This window comes from Zonotrichia leucophrys, chromosome 4, assembly GCF_028769735.1.
Source record: "Zonotrichia leucophrys gambelii isolate GWCS_2022_RI chromosome 4, RI_Zleu_2.0, whole genome shotgun sequence".
Classification (NCBI taxonomy): Eukaryota; Metazoa; Chordata; class Aves; order Passeriformes; family Passerellidae; genus Zonotrichia; species Zonotrichia leucophrys.
The window spans coordinates 58022015-58038832 of record NC_088173.1 but is presented as its reverse complement, the minus strand read 5'-3'; the positions used below and the strand labels follow the sequence as shown (position 1 = coordinate 58038832).

General features: G+C 43.2%; 1 protein-coding gene across 7 annotated transcripts in view; it reads left to right on the top strand.

The window, feature by feature from the left end:
- Positions 1-807: 807 nt before the first annotated feature.
- LCORL (ligand dependent nuclear receptor corepressor like) overlaps positions 808-16818 on the top strand; it is an 80014-nt gene continuing 64003 nt past the window's right edge. For 6 of the 7 annotated variants that reach the window (XM_064711854.1, XM_064711852.1, XM_064711848.1 and 3 more), the window contains exon 1: positions 808-999. In XM_064711854.1, the coding sequence (XP_064567924.1) occupies positions 852-999 (148 nt within the window). In that variant the 5' untranslated portion in view covers positions 808-851. The remainder of the gene's footprint in view (positions 1000-16818) is intronic. The other variant, XM_064711850.1, reaches the window with a different exon arrangement.

Genomic DNA, 16818 nt, shown 5'->3' with positions numbered 1-16818 from the left:
TCCCTGTCCGGCTGTACATGGCACTAACAGCCCCATAAAAACTGGGCTGAAAGCAAAGCCGTTGAAAACAGACTGCTGAACCGGGCAGCAGTTCAGAGAACTTTGAAAATCTCCCTGCGGAGTGACTCTGTCGAGCTGGCTCGTAAGGCACAGAGCTGTGTGACAGCCGCGTCCGTGCGGTGCTGCCAGGGCCGGGGCGGGGGCGAACTGGCGGCAGCCTCGGGGCAGGTGTGGGCGAGGGGCTGGAAGAGGCACCTGAGCCAGGAGTCCCGCTCCAAGCAGCGCCCAGGACAGACCGTGGGATGAAGGCGAGAACCGCGCCGGTGTTTGAGGTGTTCTGAGCCCGGCACTGTGAGGCGCGGGGCTGTGGGACCGCTGGCAGGGCCGGCTGTGCTGCCCACCCGGGGAGAAGCCTCGGGGGCGGTGCCGCTCCCCTCCCTCACGAACTACAGCTCCCGACGTGCCTTGCTGCCGCCTGCCCTGGCCGGGCCGGAGCAGGTGGCGCGCTGCCCTGCGGGAGCTGTAGGCCGGGGGAAATCGATGGGCAGCGGGACACTGGCGGGCAGGGAAGGGTTTTCGGTTCTCGACCCGGTTCTCGGCCCGGCCCGCGGTCTGTGGGGGAGAACCGGGCCCCAGGCAGGGAGGGCGGCGGGGCGGGGGAACCGTGGGGAGCGGGGACGCGCGTCAGTCACCCCGCCAGGCGGCGCGCGCGCTCCCCGCGCCGGATGCTGAGGGGGAGAAGGGGGTGCGCGGGCGCGCGCTCGACGAGGCAAAGGGGGGTGGGGGGGAGGGAGAGGAGCCGGGGGAGCGCGCGCTCGTATGTAAATGAGCGGGCGTGAGGTCAGAGGCAGATGGAAAAGGGAACAGAAGGAATGGCCGCCGCGGCTCCCGCTCCTCCTGCCGCCGCCTCCCAGTGCCGGAGCCCCCGCTGCACGGCGGAGCGAAGGGGAGTCCGCCGAGAACTCGACTCCTGGCGGCACCGGCTCATGCACTGTGTGGGTAAGAGAGGGGGCGGCGGCGGCGTGTCCCGGCTGCAGCGGGGGGCACCGAGGGGCGGGGGACGGGGCGGCGAGCGGGGTCTGTGAGGGGAGCGGGCAGCGGGGCGGGCGAGGCTCTCCGAGCCCAGATCTGTCGAGTGGGCGGAGGGGGGGGAGCGGGGATGGAGGAGCAGCTCCAGCGGCTTTCTTGGAGGGTGGGAGCGGGGACGGGGTCTGTAAGGGAGAGCGAAGGTCCTAAGCCGCCTCCGGGCACCAGAGGGTGGGTGTTACGGCTTTGCCTGGGGCCGCTGGCTCCCTCCCGTCATCGCCGACCGAGAGCCTTTCTCGGCTCGGGTCCTTTTGTCTCGGCTCCTCGTCGTTCGCGCGGTGAGCGCCGGTGGCTGCCCCCCTCCTCTCCTCCTCCATCGCCAGTGCCTGGGGGGCGGAGGGGGGAAGGGAGCCCGCCTCTGTGTGTGTGTGTGTCTGTGTGTGCGTGCGCCTTTAAGAGGGAGCCGCTCCTGCACTGACGGTTGGGATTTGAAGTTTTCCCTCCCCCTGGAAGTTGTCATGGCGACGGCAGCTCTCCCCCCTCCCGCCCCCGGGGCTGCCCCGGTGGCTCTCGTGCCGGGAGGTTTCCCGGGTCACGTGACTCCCGCGCGCGTGTCCGGCTGGCGGGGGCGCGCGGGCACCGGCGGCGTTCCCGCCCGGAGGAGCCCCGGGACCGGCGCTGCTCCCGCTGCGCTCCGCCCGGGCTAACGCAGCCTCCCCTCCCGGCCCCGTCCCTGTAAGCGCTGGCACTCGGCACGTGTGCCGCCTCGGGGCGGCGGGCGCCTCGCTTGGGTTTTTTTTTGTTTATTTGTTTGTGGAGGTGGGGTGTGAACGCTGAGGCCGGGAACTGCCTGTTTGTATTGTTTCAACAGTCGCTTCCCTTCTCGGGGAAATAGAATCCTTGATCTTCAAGTAGAGCGTTAGAGTCGGTGCCGATCCTCCCCGATGGCGGAGCGGGGAAACACATCCAGTGTGGCCGGGAGGGTGAGCAGCGCTTCACTCAGTGTTTCTGCGGGCGCTGAGACAGGAGCAGAGTAAGCAGTGAATACCTAACGAGCTGGCAATACCTGTATTTACCGGCAATTAGGACTAATCCACTGTCCGTGGGTTTTTTACGTTTTTCAGTAACCTGATAATTGCCTGTTACACGCCAGCTTCTTGATCTTGCTGTGTTGCCCCAAGAGCACTTATAAACACCTGTTATAACACCTGTATATATGTGAACGTCTCTGTATGCTTGCAGTGGCTTTTTATTCCTCCAAGTTATAGTATAGTGTTTTCTAAACACTACTACACTATATAACGCTTCTAATAGAAAGAATGCAGTTTAATTAGAATATAGAGGAGAGCCAGTTCATTTGCATAGATGCTGTGATAAATCCGAGGATGGATATCTCTCACAAGTGGCACTTTCTGTGGCTCTCTGTTATTTAATGGCATTTCACTTAAAAATTTAAACTGAAATCCAGAAGTCTGCTTGACAGTGGATGACTGCAGGAGTCTTCTGGTGGTAATTGTATACTGTCAGACGTGTTTGAGAAACAGTTGCACAGCACAACCCACACTGAGAAGTGTAAAGAAACACAAGAAGTTGAGTCCTCTACTGGGCAGATCTCCTGTGTTTAGGGAACTTCTTTCAGAGTTGCCTTTTGGGTTGGCCTTTCACTGACAATTGCAAAGTGCAGAGCTGTCATATAGTTACTTACATTTTACACTGAGTGCACTATGGTTGTGCTTCACATTCAGCTTTGTCTTATTTGGAATTAAAAAAAGTTAAGTATGTGATTTCTTTGTACATTCATGATAAGAAATTCAGTTAAAAGAAAGGAGCCCCGAGATTAGTAGCAACTGCTAAGGAGAAAGGACATAGGTTATGGTTTAATGGTTAGTCAAGAGCTATCTCAGTTAAGAACTGTTACCTGGCAGGCCTGTTGAGCAGCCCTTATCAGAGAGAGTGTAAACAAAGTGGCAAGAAAGTGAGTAGTCAGGATAATGGAGGTAGAGTACGCTTAACAGGTTTGGGCTGGGGGCTTTTGTGTGGGGTTTTTGTTCCCCTTTACTCCTTTGAAATTCGGTTGCATTAAATTCTGTAAAATAACCTCCTACAATAGCTAAAAATAACTTGTAAAGTCAAAATGGTTCATTGTTCTCACTTGCCAAAATATTCCTAAGGATTTAAAGAGTCTAACAAAGTTAGTGTTACCTGGAAGGTCTTGATGGCTGAAATGGCAGCATGGTGAAGGAGGGAGTGCTGAGTTTGGATTTGGCGCTCTTCTCAAGTATTGTATGTTTATAGTAAAATGAGAAAAACAATATGGTAAGGCAGTAATCCCCCAGTTCTTGAACTTTTTGGATGAACAACTTTATTTTGATGTCTTGTGTCATTTACTGTATTGATACTCAATTTGATATTGGCATTTCTGTAGTATAATTAATTGAACAGCAACATCATTTGTCTGTCAAGGATTCCTCATTTACTTTATGGAAGTGGTAAAGTGAGCCAGAGATAGCCTCAACCACTGTCTTGGAGTTCACAGTGAGCACTGTTCTTGTTTACAGCAGTGAGACTGAAATAATATTCAGTGCAGGGCTAGTGATAGGTAGGGACTTCTGCTTGCAGGGCTCAGTTGCTGAATTGTTCATTGGTCAAAGCCTGGGAGATTGAGCAGATTTAGCTCTAAAGCCCATGCATATGTGTAAAAGCTTGGGGTTTGCCAGCCTGGTGTGTTAATTTGTGACCCCCAGAATGTGATTTAAAGCCTCATGTCAAAATGTTCAAATACTTAAAGAATTTGAAAAGCAAATCACTGATGAAATTTCACTGACATTACTGAAAATTTGTTTGTTTGGTATCTAAACATACTTGAAGATACAAAAGACTCCACATGGTAAATGACTGCAATATATTAAGGGAAATTTGAAATAGGTGTTCAGTACAAAATGTCTGTTCAGCTGGAGATCTTTGTGTGTTATGTTGAGCACTGACATTCCTAAGATGCTTAGACTTGTGCTTATTGGGTGTTCCTAACTCTTGCATGACTCGATCAGAGTTCAAAACTAGATGTTCTTAAAAAGCACCTGGAGATGTCAGTTCTGTTGTGTCCTCACAGCTGTACAGTGTGTGCTAACAAGTATTGCTTATTCTTGTCAGCATGCTCACTGGTGTGTTTTGGCTTAGGTACAGTCTTTGTGGCATAACTAACACAAAATACCCTCATTGTAAATGGTGTATTTATAGAAAAGTGCCAGAAAGCTCAGGGTTGAAGTACCTGAGTTGGCCAGGAACTGAGTTCTGTGGTGGTTTAAACTGCAAGGTGCTTTATAGAGGTGAATATCACAAGAATTAAAAAGTGCTCTCTGGTGCTTCTTGATTAGAACTTTGTCATGTGGATTGATTAAGTCTATTCCATTGGATTGGGAGGCTTTGGCAGTATGGCCCGTAAGTCTAGCTTTGTGATTAGCCTTAAAAACCAAGATTTCTGCAGGTTTTTTCAAGCAGTAATTGATCCCACTGCCCAATTTCACTTGAACTTCATAGGCAGAGTGCTGACAAGTACTTTGAGTTGCCATTACTGTCATGGTTGGGCACAGAGGAGAGACCAGGTAATGGCTGGGATGCAGGAACGGTTCAGGCACTGGGTTGGGCTTTTTGCTGTTACCACAGTAGCCTGTGGGTGAGGTTAGAGCAGTAATATGGGGCTTTTTAATGGAAAGTGCCAGTAATTCCAACCATGGATGTTGGAATCTTGCTAGGACACTGCAGTGTGTTGTGAAAATATAACAGTATCTAAGTAAAACTTTCATTTTCAGTGAAAGATTAAAATATTATTGCTACTTTTTCTAAAAAAAATTACATTGCTGTTTGGGGGAAGGGCAGAAGTTTTACTGTTCCTCTTCTGCAGCTCAAGGGCACACATTTGACAGGAAATAGCCTTGGTATTGCTTTCTTATGAAAACTGAAATTTGATCAAAGTGAAAATCCATTTTTGTATGCCTGTGATATCTAGCATACAAATACTCTTTTACTCTTGTTAAATTTATCCAGCCTTTTTTCCTTCAAAACTAGGATGCATTAATGCATCTAATTCTGTTTTTATAGATCTAGACTTTCAATTTTTATTTTGTTTTAGTATTTGAACTTTTGCTCCAGCTTACTATTTTTGAACAAGCTGTCTCAAAAGTGTACTTTCCAGGGAGAGGAATTCCCCCCAAACAAAAGATTTCTATCTGCTTCATGTGCTGGTGTCCCCACACTTGCACCACTCCTGCATTAAATACCTCATGTCTTTATTCCCACAATATGCAGCAGTGTTCTCACTTTCTATGTGGGTGTAAGTGCTTTGCAGCAGGATAGTGGCAGTTTTTATTCGTAATACTGCCATGGTTTTAGGTGATTTTCTGTGGTTGCCATTGTAGTAGTGGGAGAACCAGTTATTTTACTAACATCTGTAATGTTCTTGTGTATCTGTTGATGATAGTTATGGTGGCTCAGTGCTCTGTCACCTGTCAGGGCACTAACAGATGGCATGCAAGAGTGACTGCAGTCTGATACCTGCTTTGAACTCTTTTGCTTCCTTGGCACTCCAGCATCTTTAAACAGCCAACAAGGCTGCTATGGCCACAGTGCCATCACCCAGTGTGATGGCAGTATTACTGGGGTAAGGTGTTCCTAACACTGGGGATCTGTTGTGCTTTGAGCTGTGATGTGAAACCGTTGGTGTGATTCCAGCGTGAAGCAGATCAAGGAAGTAATCTCACTGTTACTGCAAATGTCAGAAGAAGAACAGGAATTAAATCTAGATCTCAATCACAGCACAGGTTCACAGGCAGTTTTTGATGCTGTGAGGGAAGATGGGATCATCTAAGGGAACAGCTCAAACTAGCATTACAGAGTCAGGTGTGTAAGTGGGCTCTAGCATGGAACACTTATTGTGAACCACAGTTTAGGAATGCAATGAAGTGCCATTTTGCATTGTCAGCAGTTCCCATGGAACTGTTACTAGAATGGAGTAATTGCAGTTCTGACTACATGTTCATGCCTCTTGGATGCTTGCATCAGCACTCATTGGACCCCTATCTGATGTGTTTTAACTCAGTATCTGGTCAACCGGCTGTTGCAGAGTTGGGGGGGTTTGCAAAAGAAAAAAAAAATGATAGCTCCTGCTGCTAACACAAGGATAGGGATGGGCCTTTGCAACAGAAGCAGAGTGGGTGGTAACAAAAAGGAGCCACTGGATTGGTGTAGCTGACAGGAATGGAACACAGTCCTGTACGTACCATCTCAATTTCCCCTGAACAAAACAGGTTAGCAAAAGAGGAAGAAATGGTCAGTGTGTGTATATAGGCCATTGGAAGTTGCTGCAGTGCATGTATTGAATTAAGTGTCTTTAGACTGAAGTAAGAGAAAACACATGGGGTTTGTTTTGTGTTGGACTACCTTTGTTTCAAATATGCAGTGTTAAATCAGCTTCTTTTCTGTATTTCGTCACAATCGTTTCAACTCATCAGCTTTTCTCTTAGAAAGAAGTAATTGCCCATTGCTGTCAAATGTTTTTGAAGGGTTATCTTATGATTGACTCTTGAGAGAAATGTCTATGTGGTGAAAACAGTACAAGACAAGTTAGATTAATGATACCCAGAGATGTAGTTGAAAAGACAGAGGGAAGGAGTTCTGTGTATTCAGCTGTAGATGCAGTACTAGTTCACTGATCCCTTGAGAACCTGCAATTGGAAGGATCTGTGGAGCATAATTTTTATGAAAGATGAAACTGTTCCTGCTACATAGACTAATCCATGGATTGTGTGGCATGCATGCAGTGCTTGGTTTGAATTCTTTGCACATGGAACAGAAATGTGTTGCTGGGCATGCAAGCAGATACACATATCTGCAGTAGTGTAATAAAACCTGTGATTGTTTTTGGTGCTCCCTATGTCTAGATACTGGTATGTGGAAGCAGTTCAATTTTTAAGTGTTCCAGGAACTACTGTAATCTTTGTCAGTGTTTCTAGGCATAGCTTGAACTTTCTTATTGTATGTTCTTATATGGTAGCTGTTTACTTTATATGTGCTGATAGAGAGCTGAGAAATTTAAACTCTGATTTTCTACTTTATAGGCACTGAGAATTTCCTAAGCTGGAGCTTGTGTAAACCAAAACCATGGAGTGCAAATAAAGTCACTGCAGCTCCCTCTCAGTTCTTCCCTTGGTTTAGCATTTAGTAACTGTGCACTCTAATGCTTGAGGTTGGTAACTTTCAGGGGATTTTTTTTGGTTGATGCATGACACAGTATTGTTGTTTTTCTTTCTGAACTCACTGTACCTACCTTCATGATTTATGTTGACTGGTATGACCATTCATTTATTAAACAGTCAACAAACTAGACTGTAAAACTAATCTAACTTAACACTAACCTAGAAAACAGGAGGAGAAACGTGGCAGGAGGAAGAAGAGGGAGGAAAAGGTCAGATCTAGTTTAACTTGGATCAGTTTTCCAATCTGGTTTACAGTGTACCTGTTTTTTTCCCCTGAGTTAAGTGTAAGTAGCTTTAATGGTGAGAACAAGACTTCTGATTTTTAGCTCCTGTTTATTTTATCAACATTTTTGGGTGTTAGAAGAGTGTAAGTTGGCTGGAAAGTGTTCCTAACCAGCAAGACTGTTGATGAGAGAGAATACAGTACCACAAACAATAGGATCTTTCCAGTTGTTCTCCCTTTGTAGTAGAACTTGTCTGGTGTAACAGTGAACTGCCCTTCTGTTTTAATTTAGCCTGGAAGCCTACTGTAAATGTCGTTGTTGTTGTTGCTCTGGGTTGGTTTTCTGTTGGTTGGGTCTCCTGAACTGCCTTGCTGTGCGAGGGCAGTAATGATAGGCATGTGTTGTGCTGATCAGTTACCAGATCAGGGTGTGCTGCTGGGGAGCTCTGTTCCAGCTACCCTCAGATAGCTGGGGCTTGTGCTGCCTACAGCTAAAATGGGGAAAATTAGTGCCTCTTTCCCTTTTCCACCCTTGCCTGTTTTATTTTTCAGCTACATTATATGGGTGTTTTGAGTAGATGCTTACAATGGATCCCTTTTTCTTGACTATGACTCAAGTATCAGGGCTTCAAAGTAAGTTGTTGTTCTAACCTTTAGAGTTCAGTGTGTTTATGTAGAGGTCAGGCAGAGCTTTATAGACTTTACTAACTTAAAATTCTTTGTCCCAGTTAGAACTACTGTCTTTTATGTTATTCTTGAACTTTGCTCTCTTCAATGTGCTTGGTGGGAACTTTGTTAAGATAAGTTGGAACATTAATAGAGGTTGGACCAGAACTGAATTACTGTGGTTCACATGTACAGTATCAAACTTCTGAAAAGTAAGATGACATTCTACATGTGGCTATCATACATTAGGAAAAAAAATCCACAGAGCACAAAACCAAACAAAATCAAAATCAAGCACAACCTTGTTTGGGGATATAAAGTTATGTGATACATTTCTTCTTTTTCCACTGCTAATCTACCACTTTATCCTTCCACTTACTACAGGCATAAAGAAGCCAGGAAGAAGTGAGGGAAGAGTAGGGAGGATGGATGGTGGTGGCTCATCTGTTTGAGCGTGTGAGGGCACAGAAGGTGCATTGCAAAGAGCAGAGAACTGAATCTGCAGAAATGCACTGAGCTGTGGAGGCTGAATTCCTTTTTAAGGGGCGTGGCCAGCAGCCTGTCACTCTGCAGATCAAAGAGCCACGTGTCAGGCGTGTTTCTGGTTTCCTCTTCTGGCACAGTCCAGGTTCCTCTGTAGTATCTTGAGAAGCTGGGTTAACCCCTTCTTATTGGCAGAATCCTTCTAGCATCTCAGTTACTGTGTTTGGTTCTCAACATCCATCCAGACTTGTATCTCCATAGCAGCAAGTGTTGTATTGCAGGAGTGTGAGTTGGGTAAATTTTTGGGTAAATGTCACTAGATGTAATTTTTTTTCCGGTTTTAATTGGTTTTTTAAAGTTTGTTGGTAAATGAAAACTCACTGAATTTTTGACTTCATTAAGTCTGTTCCTTGCTTTCACTTTTTCTATAACTTACTAGAGTCTTGATATCCAGTTATGAGACATCCTAGCTTTTGTGGCACCTGGGGATTGATTACTCATGTTCAAAGTGCTGTTCAGGGGGAAAAATTACTGGTTTTCAGTGTGTTTTGTTGTAAAATGTGGCTAATTTATTTTAAAAATGCTAAATTTTCAGATTTTAAGTATTTATCTTCCTCCTTCCATGGTTCCCAGCTTCTTCAAATCATCTTAATTAAAGGCTAGTTAGTTGTACATGTGAGTAATAGTTCTCACTGTCATAATTCCACTTCCATGGAATTTTATGGAATATTTAGCTTTATAAACTAGCTTTAGTGCATTTCTAGTCTGATGATCCAGTAATAGATCAGAGGGAAGTGTAATTGATCTAGGGTTGAATATGCTCCTCCTTTTCATAACTATTGTCAAAAAGCTTTGTGTGTCTTATTTTAAAGTTTTATTTTCAATTTGAAAAACACTACATCAGTTAGTAATGCCAGGTTAAAATGCTACTTCTGGAAAACTGCTAGACATCTTTTGATTGATAATGAATTAGTATTGCTGCCATATATAATGTAGAGTGTAGAGGACTGCTTTCAAGGAGCCTCCTTCTGATCCCAGCTGGCAGTTTGGCTCACAGAACAGAGTGTGCCACAGCAAGGCCCAGCTAAATGGGAAGATCTGACTTCACTTAGGGTGGCTGTTAAGCCCCCTAATCTGAAAATGGGGGAGGATTAGCAAATGGCTACTGTTTTGTGACCTTAGTTCAGATCTAGGTCATTCTGGTGTTAGCCATTCATGGGGGGAAGAAAAATAGAATCTGAGTTTTATGCTGCCGTGGACTGTTCTGTGTATGGGCTTGAGTGCTAGCTGTGACAAGCTGTTTCAGAAGTTTACTGTGCTATCACTAAATAATGCAGTGATTGTGGAGTTACCTGTGATTCTGGTACATGCTCCTTCAATTTTCTTATTCTTCCTGGACCATTTCTGTCCTTCTTCCATCCTTCAACTTTCATGAGTAATATTTGACTAAGACAAACTTGAAAGTGGTACAGAACAATGGTTGTTGGGGAAATAAAGTTTATAAAGTCACTTCTGCCATTTTGAAAGGTGTCCCTACCCACAGCAGGGAGCTGGAACTAGAGGAGCTTTAATGTCCCTTCCAAGCCTGTTCTGTGATCCCTATTTACTTGGGAATTTTGCCACCTGTTGTGTGTTCCTCTCTGTTGTGGCTTTTGAGCTCAGAGATCTTCCTGTGATATTTAGGGAGTTTCAAAGCTGTCCTGATTGAAGTCCTGCCACACCTCTTTCTGTTGATGCCTAAATCTTGTTCACTTATAGTTGTGCTGTGATCTGTCAGGAAGTGAGATCCTTTGGTCAGAGTAATTTCAACTGTGCAGCTCCTGTTGGGTTCTTTGCTTCATTGCAGGTATGTTCCTGCACATCATTTAATTAATTAGATGTGAAATGAAATGTCATTTGTTTATCTTTGAGCCTGCATCATACTCTCTGCTGATGCAATGAGTCAGAACTTCTGATGTACTTACTTCTTTTAATTGATGATTAAATGTATTTAGCAAGGTAAAACTTACTCTAAAGGAAATTGTCTTCTTGAGGCTAAACCATCTCCTTCAGCATTACTTGTTCTTGTCTTCCCCATTTTTTGTCAGTTCTGTGCCTATTTTACATGCACAATGCCTTGCAGGCATGACAAAGTTTTGTGTTGAGATGCCAGGTGATGTTGAAATTGGATAAACCATGGCAACACATCCGTCCCAACTCTAACTGATGTATGTGCCATAAGCACTTAGTGCCAGTCTGCTCTAGTGGTGTCCAAAAACACGTACTCCTCTTCCATGTCACCAGTCCCTCCCAGCTCTCTGAGGACCTCAGGAATGGGAGGTGGCTCTTGGTTTTTTGCCTTTCTTGTTTTTCTTAGGTACCTTACTGCAGTTTGCATTAATTCCTTACTGCTTTTTAAACACCAACAACAAACTTTCCCTTAAACTCATACTGGCCTCCCTTTTGAAGTGCCAGGTGTTATACCTTCTCAGAAAGAATTTCTTCAACAAGGCCCTCAGACTGCTTAGGATATATTGGAAAGTACCTTTATTTCTCATCTGCGTCCTTTCTGAAGTCTGACTCCAGAACATGGGTTCTGCCCTAGTGAAATAGGATTTAATAAGAAAATGGTCCATTTGGAACTTGTGGTGTCAGTTCTTACCTTGAAACACTGGCATTGCCCAGAGGGCTCTGAGCTTGGCACTGATGTGAAAAACTGCGCTTCAGTACTGACCCTAGATCAGCTTTGTGCACAGCCCTCAGGAGCAATGGGAGGTGAGCCCTGGGTCCTTTGTACCTCACTCTGTCACTTGCACAGAACAGAGCTTTTTCTTAGAGCTAGAGCTTCTCCACAAAACATCAGTTTCACTGGAGAATTCATATTAGAGATAAACTGCTTAGTAAGTCTTAAAATAGCAAAGGTTTTGAGCAAGTGTTCATCTGTAGATCAGTCCTGTCTAAATGACTGTTGTCACCTCTGGCAGGAGCTCCTTGTCCCACAAACCTTCAAAGAGTGAACTGATAATTTAATGTATCACGGATTTCTTATTTAAGGGGTCAATGCTTTCTGCAGTTACACTGCAGGAGAAAAAGCTGTGAGAGAAACACGCTGTAGTATGACCAGAGGAAACTTGCACGATGGATTTAGGTTATTGAAGTCTGTGATATTCCCTGCTGCATGTGTCTCTTAATTGGTGACTTTAAGAATACTTGTCCAGTGGTTCAGGAAGGAGTTTGTTGGCCCAGACCTGGCTTTATAAGGCCTTTACAACAGGCTGTCACATACAGCAGTAGTCTGACAGCTGCTACTTGAGTAACTTGAGGTTATTGCCCGCTCCTTCATGTTGTCTGAGGAGATCCTGAGTCATTCACCTTGTCTGCCTCATTCAGCCACCAGCATCACAAACCACAAAGGGCCAAAGCAGCCTCTGGTGCTGTTGTTTGTGAGAGCAGTTACTGGCAGTGATTTGGGTGGTGTGTTTGAAGAGCTGTTAGCTCTGCTTTGCTCTGTGTGGTGCTGCCCTTCTCCACCTGCCTGTAACTGACCGGGTTAAGTGGCATTCAGGGCAGTTGCAAACTGGATACTCGACAGCTTTATGCATTCAGCATCTCAAGTGGCAATCAGGCATTTTCTCCTCTTTCTTTCTCAACCTTTCTGATAAGTAATAAATGCTGGTTTGCACTTTGTGAGTGATATGAGTGATCTTGACCTATGAGACTGATTTAAGAAATTTGGTACCAGATAAGTAACTTTATACTAAGTTTTCCTGAATGCTGGTACTGAGATTGATCTGTTTCCTGCACAAGTTTCCCTCTTGCTGGAAATGCAGATTGTGATTGCACCTTTCATTTAAGAAATCCTATTAATGTATTCTTGACCTAGCAGTTCACTTGGCTTCCCTAAATGACTGCAGTTTTTCCAAATGGTTTCATTAGGAGGGAAAAGTGCTCTATTTACAGATCAGCTCAGAGTACTGAAGTTTCTTGTTTTGTCTTGCTTGAGACTTGTGGGAAGCAATGGGTTATGGCTGTCTTGGTCAAAGAAACTCAGTAAACTGTGAGTGGAATAATGGACTCTGCTAAAGATTCTGCCTTTTCTATTTATCTTAATTTATGGTTCTTATGGAGAACAAGAAGTAAACCCCAAACCAACTGATTTGAATCCTTTTTTTTTTTTTTTTTCCAGCTTGATCTTAGTGCAGAATTTGTGCCGAGTTGTTTTTTTAAGGAATAAAATAGGGACATCCACTTTTTTCCTTTTTTTGCACAGTATACAGTGAAGAGGTATCTCTTTGTTTTTAAAGCAGACTAACAAATTTAGTAGTAAGAATTACTGTGTATGGAAATAATGAATATTTGCTTTTGCTAAGGAAAAGACAGTGCTGGAATAGAGAAGGAGCAGAGTGTTTCTAAGACAGGATAGCTGCTGTTTAAACTCATTTGCCTTGTATAAGAGCTTTTGTCTGTTCCCAACCTGATTCAAGTATTCAGAATCTTGCCACTAGGTACTTGAAAATCTGGTACTTGATAATCTGGTATCTGGTTTTCCTTTGTGGTCTCCCTGCTCCCCCAGCTCAGGTTGGACAGTTGTTAATAATGTGAATTTTATAGAGTCTAATCAGAAAATTAATACAAAACCATTTCAAAAACTTCCTAGTAAATTCTCATATCTAGTATGTGGTTGAATTTCGGTGCAGATGGGTTCAAGTGCCACACTTTGAAGCTTACCATTTTCTCCTTTGTCTTGTGCCATTTAGTGATTGAGAGGAAGTTTATAAAAAGTTTTTACAGATGCATCCTAACTACTTTAAGAAAAAAAAGCCAGACCAAAAAATAAGAACCAAAAAAACCAAACCCCAGTCACACCTGCTTAATCTTTGAATTGTGTTGAATACTAAAAGCAAATCCTAGAGACTTTTCCCTGTTCTCTTCTTGCACGTGACACCTTTTATGTGATGAAAGTGCCCAATGTGAAGCTAAAATTTGTGTTTAAAGTCTTTATTTCTGTATTTCTGCTTTTCTGATCTCCAGGGGGAAATGAAATTATTCAGCCTTGTTAGTCAAAAGTTCAACAACTGAAAACTTTTGTCTGTTCATTTCAGCATATTCTGCAAGTTCAGCAGATGTTGCCTTGAACGATGCAGATTCCAGGCTGGCTGTCCATAACTGTGAGCTGGGATTCAGTGCCTGCGTGCCTTGAGCAGTGACATCTTCTCTTCTATTCACTGAGCATGTTTAAGAACTGGTTTGAAATCACAGTTTAGCTGAGTTCTTTCAGTCTCACAGGAGCATCTGAGGCACTTGCAGTTTAAGGCTTGAGCACCAGAGCATATTTTTTAGAGAAAGTAAGCATAGTTGAAAATTTTTATTTGAAGTGCAGTTTTTCAATAGATAGAAGTTGGTTTCTTGTTAACATGTTGCTGGCTCTAAATTTTGTCTTAATTTGCAAAGGCAGATTCTGCCTGGATTTAAAAATGATGGCTATTAGAGGGGCTTGGGGGAATTGCTGGTTTATTTTTTTTAAACTAGGTATTTGTAAAAATAGGCTGTAAATTAAAGGTGAAACTACATGGTGTAAGTGTTATAAAATGCAGGAAAGTGAATTTAAGACAAATTTAAGAAATTAACCATTATTTAAAAGGTATGTTTTACTCATTTCATGCTAACATTGTGGTACTTCTAGGATTACTAGAATGTTTTTTAATGATCTGGCTTCAGCATTTGTGTTAATGATATGTTTGAAAATACATATTTTGGAGAATTCAACACTGAGATTTATAGAGTTGATAGTTCACTCACTGTGTTTTAGTTCAGTAGCTTGATACAAGAGCTGTTCCTTCTGGAGCTTCAGCAGGTTAGAAAAGTGCCAATTGATTTCAGTGCAATCTAGTCGCAGGATTTCAGTCAATTTCAAACTTTCTAAATAATAGAAACCTGGAAATAGTTTCTCAATAACAAATAGTTTCTGAATAGGAGGAACATTAATTTGTTGGGAGAGATGAATGACTTTTTTCCAGTTCATAATTTCAAAGCTATTTGTGGCAAATAGGTTGTTTGAGTGACACAGAAATTATAATTGAAAAGAAACCTGAAAATTCCCTTGAAACTCAATCTCTTTTCAAATTCTTCTTCCTTATAAAACTTGGTGTCAGGCAGCAGTTTCCTGGAATGCTCTGAAGGCTTGTAACTTCATTAGCTTGCAGTAGGCACATGATGTAACACAGAATCCTAAGCTTCAGTTTCTCAAAAGCCTATCAGGCTAGGAATGGTCTGATTTTTGGGTTTTTTTTTTTTTTTTTTTTGGTTGGTTTTGGGAGTGGGGGGGGTTGGACTTGGTTGGATTTTTTTTTTTTTTTTGGTCAGTGTACTGGTGTTTTCTGATAACTTGTTTTTTCCTTTTCTTAGTGGAAAGCTGAATGTTCTTTGATTCTCACAATCCAGCAAGTGTGCAAGACCTGTTTATTTGTTAGTTGCCTCCTAGACTTTCTCCCAGGTGCTGCTTGGATGTGTGGAACTGCATAGCAGTAAAACAACTTTGTGACCTATTCATTGTTACAGACTCGCTGTGCTCTTGGCTTTTTTCTGTGGTTTAGGGAACATCTGACTAGGCCTTCAAGGAGAAGAAGAGAGTTTGTCCAACAATTCTAAACTTGTTAGGTAAAATAGCCAAGCTTTTTAGTTCTCTTGTAAATCTTGAAATGATTATTAAGAAACAGACACATGCTTTAGGCACATGGTTTTCTGAAAGTGACAGTTGTTTCTATGTCTTACTCTTGGGCATTGTTCTCCTCACGTTGTAAAACACTTAAATTGATACCAAAGGAGGAAGTGGTGAGCATTTTTCCAAGCTGGATGTAATCTTTTACAGTCTCTTCCTCCCTCTGAATTTTCTTCACTAAGGATACAAGCTGTGAACTGATGAAATTATTGCCAGCACTGTTCGGGGTAGCAGTTGGTATCTAGGTAGCTCTGATGTGGGGTCTTGGAAAGAGAAAGGCAGGATAAGCTTCAGGCTGAGCACCAATATTCACACCAATTCTATATTTAACTGTCCCAGTGCAGCAGCTGGAATTAGATTACTGTTCCAAGAGAGTTTTTAGAGAACAGAAATGAAGTTTTAGTAGCTGTCATTTGGAGGCATTTTTCTCTCTCCCTATCCACAGAGCAGCATAGTCACTTCTGAAGTGTCTTCCTCATGCCTTTTAAATTATAAATAACACAAGTCTCTCAGAATATCTGGCTGCTACATTAGAAATTAAATCTACTTTTAACCTTGGCAATGTCTGAAGGTATAGTACAAGGTGTCATGTTGGGCTCTCCTGTTTACAAGTCTGCAAGGACACATTGGCGTAGAAGATTACTTGGGAGAATGAAACTGCTTCTCTTTTTATTGAGCCTCATTTTTCTTGCTGTGATTTATAAATATCTGAACTCTAAGTTGATGCTAATTACAGTCTTTATTTAACCTACAAAAACTTCCCCCTCCCACCCCAGTTGGCTGCCACCCTTTTCTTTAAAATTGTGAACAATTGGGGGGAGGCAGGACATTTCCTCTTTTTGTTCTGCTTCTGAGGTATGGCCAATGTCAGTCTCCTTCTTTGTATTCAGCTTAATGTTTGTAAGTGCTTCATGTTACAGCAAGTTCTTTCGATGTATGTAATATTTTTCTGAAACTATATTTCATCACTGCCTCCATCCCCACAATAAAGCCCAGCACAGAGAGTTGAAAGCAAGGATTTTTATCCTAAGTGAAAAGCGAGCAGTTAGAGCTGATGTGGTTCTGTGGGCTCATTTCAGGCTTTGGTCCCCCTGTCTTGCTGGCAGCAGCAGTGTCCTCAGCTGCATTGGTTCCTAGAGTCAGGATCTGCACAGAAGGAAAAGCATCATTTTAGCTATGGTTTGGAATTTGTATTGGAGTCTAAATAGAGGATTTCCTCCCTTTCATTTTGGAATCTCTGGTATGTTGGTTCCTGTTTGCTCAGGGAACTGAATCAATATGGTAAAGAAAATGAGTGTTTTAAGTTAAATGTTAGGACTTTGTGTTATAAGAGAACTTTTTTAGTGCTGTAAGCAAGAAATGGATTCAAGCTAGACAGCACATTCAACAGAAGCCCCCACCCTGCTCCATTCTTATGCAAAATATGTCCTAATGTTTGAATAGAGGTATAATAATTTTTGCTTCTGTTGTCA